This window comes from Oncorhynchus gorbuscha, linkage group LG06 (assembly GCF_021184085.1).
Source record: "Oncorhynchus gorbuscha isolate QuinsamMale2020 ecotype Even-year linkage group LG06, OgorEven_v1.0, whole genome shotgun sequence".
Classification (NCBI taxonomy): domain Eukaryota; kingdom Metazoa; phylum Chordata; class Actinopteri; order Salmoniformes; family Salmonidae; genus Oncorhynchus; species Oncorhynchus gorbuscha.
Window position 1 is genome coordinate 67,116,387 of NC_060178.1, and position 12,202 is coordinate 67,128,588.

Sequence of the window (12,202 nt, forward strand, 5' to 3'; positions counted from 1 at the left end):
CCTCCCCTTTATCTGCACCGCTCCCCTTTATCTACATTGATTGAAGTGGATTTAACAAGTGACATCAATAAGGGATCATAGCTTTCACCTGGATTTACCTGGTCAGTCTATGTCATGGAATGAGCAGGTGTTTTTTAAGCAATAAGGCACCGGGGGGTGTGGTATATGGCTAATATACCATGGCTAAGGGCTGTTCTCTGCACGACGCAACGTGGAGTGCCTTTATACAGCACATAGCCGTGATATATTGGCCATATACCACAAACCCCCAAGGTGCCTTATTATATATATTGGCTACCAATGTAATTGGAGAGGTAAAAATCATTATTTAGTCATACCCTGGTATACGGTCTGATATTACATGCATGTCAGCCAATCAGCATTCAGGGCTAAAACCACCCAGTTTATAATAAGATTTTGTATACTCTGTGTATATCATAAGGCCTTTCTTTGAGGGTCTAGTTATACCCTAACACAGTGGTGTTGGGGATCTCCTGGTTTACTGGCCACACCAGGCCTGCAGATCACAAAATGTTGGCTTGCAAGATGATGTGTAATTCCTATTGGAATCCAGCCAGAGTTAGGATATCCAACAATTGGATTTGTTAATCACCCACAACCTGCATTCAGAATGAGTGCCAGGGTAGGGAAGAATGATTACTGAGACTACCTCAATCATCTTAACTGGAACAACCATCTCAGTAACAGCTACAATAAATCAAATTACTAAGAGATTGGGTTAGTTTCGAAAACGGCATGTTATTTATCTTTGTGTAGCATAACTTTAATCAACCAATCAATGTACATTCAAAAACACAGATATTACAGTAAAACAAACCATTCTGAAAATCTCCCTGCAATAGAGCTTGCTGAGAAATATTATATATGGTTCTATGTAGAACCCTTCTTGCCTTCCAAATAATCCTGATTGCCTTCCAAAGAATCATCAAAAAACCATTTCTTCAAAAAATGGTTCTTAGGATGTTGAAGGTTCTAGGTAGAACCCTTTGCTTTATAAAGAACCATTGTCTTCCAAAAGGGTTATTCTGGTCAAACCAGTTCTTGGTATAACCCATCCTTCCGCAAATAACCCCTTTTGGAACCCTTTTTTCTAAGAGTATGGAGAGAAACCAATAGGTGGAATGTTTCTGTGGGATTTGTTTTATCAAGGCCTCTCACCCCTTGCAGAAGTTTACTTTATCTTGTGTGAAAGTATCAACAGTACCTCTTTCCTTTGTGAGTTTTGTAAGTATTAGATTGAGAGAGTAAGTGACTTAGTGCTTTATGTTTGGGCTGGTGTTAAGCATAATGGGCAGTCTGTGTCATGGCTGGATAGGCTGCGTTTCCGCTGTCAAAATTTGTGCCATAACTTGTTGAGGATAGGGGGCAGTATTTTCACTTTGGATGAATTGCGTGCCCATAGTGAACTGCATCCTACTCTGTCCTAGATTGCTAATATATGCATATTATTATTACTATTGGATAGAAAACACTCTGAATTTTCTAAAACTGTTTGAATTATGTCTGTGAGTATAACAGAACTCATAGGGCAGGCAATATTCCAAACAAGAAGTGAAATTCTGACTGTGTAAAGTATTTACATGAATTCTAAACAACTGGTTCCTCGTCTGGTTCTATTCTCTGCTCCTGGGTCCTACCTCACCTCGTCACAACTTCCATAGTCTGCTTTGTTTTAATATTATATGCACATGGGAAGCAATTACTGTGTCTGCCTATTTAAAACAAGTTGTTGTTTAGTTTTGTTTAGAATTTGATTAGAATTAATCGCTCTCTTTTTAGTGAATTTAGTCTTGCTTATTGACAACATTTGGCTCATCCATGCTTGGCCATAATGCCATTTGCAGTAGGCATAGCCTCTATATAAGTGAGAATGCTATGCATATATTTCAACATTGAAGCCATGCAATTACTTACAACAATGTGGACTGCAAACATGTTCAAGTTAACATATTTAGCAAAGATTTGATAGGTCCACATTTTGATTCTGTAAGCTGTTTAACAACCTATAACAGACTCACATTGGAATTGGAGTCGATTCCAAGGCAATACATAAAAGACCGTAAGTACACAACTTGAAGCAACCATATATTTAGCTATGGCGCATGTTCTGATTGGCCACAACTTGTTTATTCATCAAAACCAAGCCAATTGCGCCGATAATTGTGCTTGTGAAAATACCAAAAATATTTCTGACATAGCCCGAACCTATAACACTACTGCCCAGCGCTTAGATTGACCATTGCGTTAGGTTCATTAAAATAGAGCCCTAGAAGTGCATAAATCTTCCATTGATAGAAATGGTAAGGGCCATTGCCTGTGTTAGTCTCTCTAGACAATTGAAGCGTAATTAACTTTAGAAAGCAACAAGGCTCCCTCTCCCTCCCCAGTAATAGTATTTGTAATATTATCAGCAGTGTATTTTATGACCTAAATATTCCAAAAAGATTTCCCTCTGAAGTTACTGAAGTTTAAATATGTATGAAAATGCCTTGTTTTGAGATTAAAGCACAAAATTATAGCGTGCTACACTGTAATTAAAACATCCATAAAGATACACACCATCCTATTTTATTTTATAGCTAAATGATCTGCTTGCATCTATGTGCTAGTAGTAAGGCAAGTGTTAAACTCAGCACAGTACATATGTAGTTTGCCAGCATATGGCTTGGTTCAGGGTTCTGTAACTACGTTAATTTTAACCTCATGTGGATACTGCACATGCCTTGCTACAGACGGCGAGCAGAATTACTTCTGATCATATGTATTTTGTCTTGCAAAAATGTTAGAAAAGGTGACTGCACATCAACAAGGTCAGAATGTGTTGTGGTGTAGTACTGATACCCTAACAAGCATGCCAATCAACCAAGGCACAATTGGTTGGATTCCTCTAGCCAATGCCAAGGCCAAAATTCCAATGCTGTGTTTTTGTCTAGTCCTCGAGTGCTGCAGTGTCAGATTCGAATCATTCTAATTGTAATTAAAAGGCAAGGATGCAATTCATCCGAAACTTAAGAGTGGCTCTTGAGGAAAATAATTTGGTAATGCCTGGTGCTAGCCCAAATGAGCCTTTCTCTGCAAAGGGATTTAGATGTTTTAGAGAGTAAACCCTGATCATTATGCTGCTGTGTAACATGACTGTTGTTTGAGGCGTGGTGCTTGTAACACAATGGTTGAAGGTTTGATTTTTGCATGGGCTACAGACTGAGCATAAATGTGTTAAATAAATGTAAGTTGCAAAGTATAAAACAAATGTGTGCAAAATTACAATATATCATAATATGTTACTTCTGTGCAGGCACAGTTATAGTGAAAAATATGCAGATCAATGGGAGAGCAGAGGACCCAGGCAGGACCATCTCTCTGACCCTGCTGGACAATTACGCCTACTGGGTCATCCTGGACCCCCTCAGGCAGAGACTGTTCCTCAACAGCACCGGACGCGTCCTGGACAGAGATGTGAGTATGGACCCGGCCCCAGGTTGGTGTGGGATAATGTCGTTGTAGAGGGTCTCGCTAAGAAATGTTGGCAGACACAAGCCTACTAGTGTCACTTTCTGACCTTTATTTCCTTTGTTTTGTATTTATTTAGTATGGTCAGGGCGTGAGTTGGGGTGGGCAGTCTACGTTTGTTTTTCTATGATTTGGGGATTTGTATGTTTCGGCCAAGAATGGTTCTCAATCAAAGGAGGTGTCATTAGTTGTCTCTGATTGAGAATCATACTTAGGTAGACTGGGTTTCACTGTTTTCTTTTGTGGGTGTTTGTTTCCATGTCTGTTTTTCACCACACGGTACTGTTTTGGGTTTCATTCATTCCACGTTTATTGTTCTTTGTATTCAGTTGTTCATGTGTACTATTTCTTATTAAAAGAACCATGGACACTTACCACGCCGCATATTGGTCCTCCGATCCTTCTCGCCTAACCTCTTCGGAAGAAGAGGAGGAAGTCCCTTACAACTAGACATACAGTACTATGAAAAGCATTATCCCCCTTTATAATTTTCTCTACTTTTGCATGTTTTTAATACTGAATATTATCAGATATTCAACCAAAACCTAATATTAGATAAAGGGAACCTGTGTGAGCAAATAACAATAACACAACAATTTCATAAACAAAGTTATGCTACACCCAATGTCCCTGTGTAAAAAAGTAATTACTCTCAATAACTGGTTGGGACACCTTTAGCTGTAATGACACCATCCAAACACTTCCTGCAGTTGTTGATCAGTCTCTCACATCACTGTGGAGGAATATTGGTCCACTCTTCATGCAGAACTGCTTTAACTCAGTGACATTTATTTTGAAGCATTCAAATGCTCATTTCAAGTCCTGCCACAACATCTCAATTGGGATTAGGTCTGGACTTGACAAGGCCATTCCAAAACGTGTAGACTTGTTTGTCGGTTTTGGATCTACTGAGGTAACGGGCTTTGGAGCAGTGTGCCAATGTATTTTTCTACAGTGATTACATAATCCAGAGTTTATTGATCGTTTTAATGATTGATGAATTGGTTGATTTACAGTTCTTCCTTTTCTCCCTTTCTCTCTCTCTTTCTTTCTTGCCTTTAGCCCCCCTCATATATCTCTACCGTCGTGGTGAAAGTCCAGTGCACCAATGAGCTGGTTGGGACAGTGATTCTCCACGAGGTCCGCATTGTAATCAGGGACAAAAACGACAACACGCCTCGCTTTCAACAGCAGCGCTACTATGTAGCCGTCAACGAGGTGAGCGAAAGAGCGAGTTACTACAACAATTATTGCTTTTTTCTTTAGTGAGCATTTCTTTATCCCCACGGTAATTCACAAGCTGATTCCTCAAATGAGGTTTGAAAGTCATCATGACCCTTCCAGCAGTCAACAAAGCCCAGATGCCTTACAGAAAGGGACTCCTACTGTAGTAGATTCACACTTCATTCTTTGAAATACAAAGAATGGTCCAGGTTTGGTGATCATTTAAATGATGGACCTACCTGATTAAAGAGTCAAAGCATTTTTGATGTTGGCACAGTGAAATAGAGTGTAGACTACTCTGTAGCAACAGGGGGATTCTGTATTTCTATTTTGTTGATACGCCTTCAGCACGGAGACAGAGTAATACATGACAACAGCTATTATACGCATGTTAAGCAGAAGGTTCCCAGGATAATAGAACAATAGCTGATCCTCAGATCTTCAGAATATCTGTTCATTCTCTAGTGCATGAAATTGCTCAGTGGCACACTAGTTTGCATGTTCCCAGTGAATCCTGGGGATCCTGTCTGTGTGCTCTGCGTGCTATAGATGGCATGTTCAGCTCAGTATAGTATGTGTGTGTGCACGTGTGCTTGTACATACGCATGCATGTAAATGCGTGCGTGTGTGTGTTTTTCTATTTGATTTAAGATAGCTGTGTGAGTCAATATATCACATTTTATTTTGTGTTAGGCATCACTGTGTTTAGAAATGTAAAATGTGTCTTATCAAAATCAGTCAGTGATATCCACACCTATATCTACACCTATACAAATTGACTTTTGGTTGCATTTTGCAGTACTATTTTTAGCATAAGTTATTAGGATTATTTTGACCAAAAAGGTCTGCAGAACTGAACAAACAAGCAAATGATGTGGATATTTGCATACTCCTTTGAAGACGTGTGCAGATACTGTATAACTCATTCTGAAATTACCATGGTTCTCCTCCATCATAGACCCCAGCTGTCAAAGGGAAATAGAAGTAATTTTATATTGTGTGTCACTGACAAAATCTCTAGTTATATCTGTTTGTCTCTTTTCCAAAATGCCATCCCTGTACAACCACATTACATTAATGACACTAGACATTTGAGATGTCTTATTATTTCAGCTATCAAAACCAGATTTTCACATGACACCTATCAAGAGGCTCAGAGTCAGACATTGTGTTGTCTAGAGTAGACAACCATGACTGATGTCTACTTTGTTGACACTTCCTGTGTTTTATGTATTTCACAACGAGTGTGTGTTATTCCAGGAAACACTACTCCCTGAACAGCTATGAGTCAAACTCCGCTGCTGTCAAACCGCTCCTGAACTTAGCTGAACTCCCCTCGAGGCCCCTTTCTCTTCAGCATCTCTCTGAGTGGTTGTTATGGCTGTCAGTTGGGTGCAGAGACCCCCGGAGAAACACACATTCATGGCTGCTGATGACAATGTTTTCATTTCAAATCAGTTAATGAATTCACTCTTTCTATAGCATAATGACAAAGGTCTCAACTTCTTACACTTCTGGCAGTATTTGGCCATCTTCTATTGAAGACACACTGTGTCCTTGTGACCTTGGGAGGGGTCAGTCATTTATGTGAGATAGAGTTGTTGCAATGTCCTGACAGAGTGACATGCCTGATGACGGTTTGCTCCCTCTATCTCTGCCTCCAGCTCACTCCTGCCGGGACCATCATATTCACAGGCTTTGGTGAAGACAATGGGGCCACAGACATCGATGACGGGCCTAACGGACAGATAGAATATGGCATCCAGTACAACCCCAACGACCCAGTACGTGGATGTAATGCTTTCTTACTGAAGACTGACTTATTTAAGCTATAGGACTATGGAATAGTGGAACAATGTATGTTGTTAATGAAAACTATGAGTGAACACTCTCTCTCTCTCTCTATCAGGTGTCTAACGAAACTGTGGTTGTAGGGAATAGTCTCTCTGGGTACATTGTTCTGGCTGAGAGACTAAACTACGAAGAGAGAACACGCTACCTGGTCATTGTTCAAGCCAACGTGAGACTCTTTGCTATTTCCTTTGTTTGTTTGTGTGTAGATGCCAGAAGTGTGTAGGCGCATGCCTGTGTGTTTGTGCATATTGCATATGAATGAATCAAATTGATCCTCTTGAAATTGTTTTTTGTAAAGATTTTACTTGGTATTGACAGGGTTAAACTTGATTGAATAATATTCGGAAAGAGTTTACGTTTTTTGCCCTGGCTAAGGTAATGGATTGGTGTTTTGCAAAACACTCTGTCAGGCTTTTAATGTAAAAATTAAGAGTTGTAATAGAAGATTTCCTCTTGTGTAATTAACTTGTCAGAAGTGTCCAGTTGAACAACTAGCCCACGTTAGCTAGGTAGGTAAGTTATGCCAACCAGCTATCTGAATCTTGTAGTTAACATGGCCAGATTATGTGCCCATGTGGCCCTCTATAAACATACATAAAACATGGTGTTGCGAGGTGGGGGTTTGCTAATACACCGATGAATGACAATATGCATCCGAACCTTTGCTACCTAGGAATTTTGAGTGACTGGACTTTCTCAAATAGTAGTTAAATACCCCTGGTTTATGGACTTCTATTTGTCCAAATCGTTTAGATTGGGTAAATTAGTAATCGTTACTTAGATTGGTGGATGCTTGTTTAAGTTTGCCATCACCGGACAAACCAAAACCTTACTAGTTAGCTATCTGTTATTACTCAAAGGAAAATGTACGTAATTGGAAGAAGATGATTTCTCGTTGGCAATTATAGTACATCTTTTGCAAACTGTTTATCCATAAATTAAATCATCATCCTCTAGAAGCTTTGATTATTTGACTGTTTTGGATGAATTGCTTGACAGACAAATGTATAGTTATGGAATAAAAGTGGCATAATTATACTTGCTTGTGAGTTATTAGACTATTGTGATGGTTGTACATTGCTGGCCTTAATCTAATGTTTTAAACATTTATGGTTCTACAGAGGAAACAAAGATACACAGCAATGAGTAAACAGAGCATTTAATTAAAGTAGACAGTTAAATAATGGCATAAGAATACATACATTATGGCTGTATTATAAATAGACTGTACTGTAAGTCAGAGGTGTGGACTCGAGTCACATGACTTGGACTTGAGTCACAAATATGATGATTTTAGAATCAAAAACACTGTGCTTGCAGTGTTTTTCCCACACTTTCCAGCTGGTGGTGGGAGATGGCTTGAAAGAAACAAAAATGATAACTCCTTCTATTTCAATGTTATCAAAAATCAGCTCACTGCTGCATACAAGCACAACATTCAAAGAGGTGTTTGAGGCTGAATTTGGGGAAAGAGGCATCCCTGCCACTGTCAACACAAGATGGTATCAACACTGAGACAAGTGAAGGCAGTTATCATCTAAAGCTATGTCATGTTCTAGAAAAGGCACAAGGAGTTGTTGTTCACAGTATGGGAGTGGAACAAGTTGCAGGCACCATCATCCCCCAGAAAGTGACAGGGTCACAATCACCAGCCTGCTCCTTCAAACCCACATTTTCTTGCAGCTCAATCAACTCCATTTGCAGTTATGCAAAATCTACCAATCTGAAGATCTGTTTTGCTTCTTTTGACAACTTTGTCATGTTTATGACCAAGAAGAGGTTCTGGATGAGCAGCAGCAGTTCTCTTCCAACAGTGAAGTTATCAAAGCGAGCCTTGAAGTTATCCATCAGCTTCTGGGTGAAATAATCATGGTTTGAGACATCTTTGTCTCCCTGTGTTTACACCAGAAGATTGGAATAGTGGACAAGTTCTCCCTGGAGATCATTCTTGAAAACCTCTCATTTCTTCTGTATAGCCCGGACTGCTGTTATATCACACACTGTGTTGTCCCGTCTCTGCAGCTTAACATTCAGTTGATTAAGGTGTGATGCAATGTATGGCAAAACTACAACTGTTTCCATCTTCTACTCATCTTCCAAAAACTCAGAAAACTGAGTTGCCTAGTCACTATTTTGCTCTGATATGAAAGCTTTGATTTCCTCCTGTATGGCCCTAAAGCATTCCAAAACCCTGCCTTTGTTGAGCCATCTGTTGTGCAGTAGTATGCTTCAGAATGCCTCGTAACAGGCTGTGTTGCTCTCAAAAAGTTAATCAGTTTCATCATTGTTTTCATGACCTCAGAATACTATTTTCCAAGACACAGGAGAGATATGATTTCAGTTCAGGGTGGTCCTCTTTCAAACTTGCAACCAGTCCCCGCCCTCTTCCTATCATGGCTGGAGCTCCATCTGTGGTGATGGAGACCACTGACTTCAGATCTAACCCCCTTTTAGTCAGCATCCCTTTGATGGGATACGTCTAATCAAATTTACTATGCCTGGTGTCATAATGTCACATCAAGCCTTGAGAGATAGAGAAATCATGAGCAGATGGGCTCCCACATTTTTTCAGCATGTTTAAAAAAAAAATGGTTTCGAGTTAGATGAACTTGATGTTTCCACAAGGACATATAAAGGATACTACCCTCCAAAACATAACCTTCACTCCAAATCAAAACTTCAAACCTACAACTTGATTTTGGACAAAATAACATGGAAGGATTCCTACTACCAAAGATTCTTATTTCCAAGGTCTATACAGCAAATGCTCTGGCAAACCAATGACCAGCAAACACCATTCAACTTGGAACTGAGTGAGTAATATTTAATCTGAAGCTTCTTTTAAAGCCAAGAAGAAAGATAAATTACAATTCAATTAATTCCATAAGTAAATCTTCTCCCACCTACTCCCATTGCCTGCTGCTTTGCTGCTTGGATTCCACCTGGCAATCTGTTCACCGTCTGCCCTGGCCTGTTCTTAACAAGCATGCCCCGTAAAGAAAACAAGAATTAAAAACAGGTTCAGCCCCTGGTTCGACCATGACTCTACCTCAATAATTCCATTTGGCGAAAGGCACACGCATATAGACAAATGAGAAATTAGTGCACGCAAGCTATCCTGAAGGCCAAAGTTAGTTACTCTAACCTGTTTGGGGTAGGGGGCAGCGTTTTCACTTTCGGATGAATCGCGTGCCAAAACTGAACTGCTTCCTAATCTGTCCCTAATATATGCATATTATTATTAGTAGTAGTAATATTGGATAGAAAAAAATCTGAAGTTTCTAAATCATGACTCTGAGTATAACTGTCACGCCCTGGCCTTAGTATTTTGTGTTTTCTTTATTATTGTGGTTAGGCCAGGGTGTGACATGGGTGATTATGTGTTTGTCTTGTCTAGGGATTTGTAGATTTATGGGGTTGTGTGTAGTATAGTATTCTAGGTAAGTCTATGGTTGCCTGGAGTGGTTTATCGATGTCTCTGATTGGGAACCATATTTAGGCAGCCATATTCTTTGAGTATTTCCTGGGTGATTGTTCCTGTCTCTGTGTTTGTTGCACCAGATAGGGCTGTTTCATTTTTTTCACGTTTCTTGTTTTGTATTTTGTTCATTTTTCATCTTTCATTAAAGATGTATAAAGATAACCACGCTGCATTTTGGTCCTCCTCTCTTTCACCAGAAGAAAACCATAACAATAACAGAACTTATTTAGCAGGCGAAACCTAGAGGACAAACCATTCAGATTTTTTTTTTTAAAGTCACTGTCTTTTCAATATCATTACATGGGGAATGCAGAATTCTAATCGACTTTCCTGCAGTTCATACCTCTTTGACTGGATGTCACCAGTTTGTAGAAATTGGTTGAGGTTTTTCCTTTTTGTAATGAAGAAGTACCATAGCTCAGAACGAACGTCACTTCATGTGTACCTTTTGGCGCGTAACCAGAAACGTAGCTTCAGTTTGTTTTGCTCCTGTATTGAACACATATCATCCCGTCTTCAATTTGATTGATTATATACGTTTAGAAATACCTAAAGTTGTATTACAAAAGTAGTTTGAAATGTTTTGGAAAAGTTTACAGGTACACTTTGAGATATTTTGTAGCGAAGTTGCGTAAGTTGGAAGCAGTGTTTTTCTGGATCAAACACGCCAAATAAATTGACACTTTGGATATATATCGACGGTGTAACGGCGTTCTTCGTTTGTCGAAAGAGAGTCGGACCGAAATGCAGCGTGGTGGTTACTCATGTCTTTAATGAAGAGAAATGGAACGATACATGAAATAACTAATAAATACAAAAACAACAAATGGAACGAAACCTAATACAGCCTAGCTGGTGAACGATACACAGAGACGGGAACAATCACCCACGAAATGCACAGTGAAACCCGGGCTACCTAAATACGGTTCCCTATCAGAGACAACAAGAATCACCTGACTCTGATTGAGAACCGCCTCAGGCAGCCAAGCCTAAACTAGACATACCCCTAATCAACCACAATCCCAATGACTACAAAAACCCCAATACGACAACACAATAAACCCATGTCACACCCTGGCCTGAACAAATATATAACGAAAACACAAAACACAATGACCAAGGCGTGACAGAACCCCCCCCCTAAGGTGCAGACTCCCGGACGCACCTCATAACCATAGGGAGGGTTCGGGTGGGCGTCTGTCCATGGTGGCGGTTCCGGCTTGGGACATGGACCCCACTCCATTAATGTCATAGTTCCTCCCCTTCGCGTCCTGGGATAATCCACCCTCGCCGCTGACCATGGCCTAATAGTCCTCACCCAGAACCCCACTGAACTGAGGAGCAGCTCGTGACTGAGGGGCAGCTCGGGACTGAGGGGCAGCTCGGGACTGAGGGGCAGCTCGGGACTGAGGGGCAGCTCGGGACTGAGGCAGCTCGGGACTGAGGGGCAGCTCTGGACTGAGGGGCAGCCCGGGACTGAGAGGAGGCCCAGTACTGAGAGGAAGCCCAGTACTGAGATGAAGCTCAGGCAGGTAGTAGGCTCCGGTAGATCCTGGCTGGCTGGCGGATCTGGAAGATTCTGGTTGACTAGCAGATCTAGAAGATCATGGCTGACTGGCGGATCTAGCTGCTCTATGCAGACTGACAGCTCTGGCTGCTCCATGCAGACTGGCTCCTCTGGCTGCATCATGCAGACTGACAGCTCTGGCTGCTCCATGCAGGCTGGCAGCACCTTGCAGACTGACAGCTCCCTGCAGACTGGCAGCTCCTTGCAGACTGACAGCTCTTTGCAAACTGGCAGCTCTGGCTGCTTCATGCAGACTGACAGCTCTGGCTGCTTCATGCAGACTGACAGCTCTGGCTGCTTCATACACACTGACAGCTCTGACTGCTCCATGCAGGCTGACAGCTCTGACTGCTTTATGCAGACTGACAGCTCTGGCTGCATTATGCAGACTGACAGCTCTGGCTGCTTTATGCAGACTGACAGCTCTGGCTGCTTCATACAGACTGACAGCTCTGACTGCGCCATGCAGGCTGACAGCACCCTGCAGACTGGCAGTTCCTTGCAGACTGGCAGCTCCTTGCAGACTGGCAGCTCCTTGCAGACTG

The 12,202-nt window shown here is 41.2% G+C and overlaps 1 protein-coding gene across 2 annotated transcripts in view; it reads left to right on the forward strand.

The window, feature by feature from the left end:
* Window positions 1-12,202, forward strand: part of LOC124038254 (protocadherin-15-like) — a 275,775-nt gene that overhangs the window by 73,498 nt on the left and 190,075 nt on the right. For both annotated transcript variants that reach the window (XM_046353882.1, XM_046353881.1), the window contains exons 4-7: window positions 3,317-3,477; window positions 4,594-4,749; window positions 6,420-6,539; window positions 6,665-6,775. In XM_046353882.1, coding sequence (XP_046209838.1) covers window positions 3,317-3,477; window positions 4,594-4,749; window positions 6,420-6,539; window positions 6,665-6,775 — 548 coding nt within the window. The remainder of the gene's footprint in view (window positions 1-3,316; window positions 3,478-4,593; window positions 4,750-6,419; window positions 6,540-6,664; window positions 6,776-12,202) is intronic.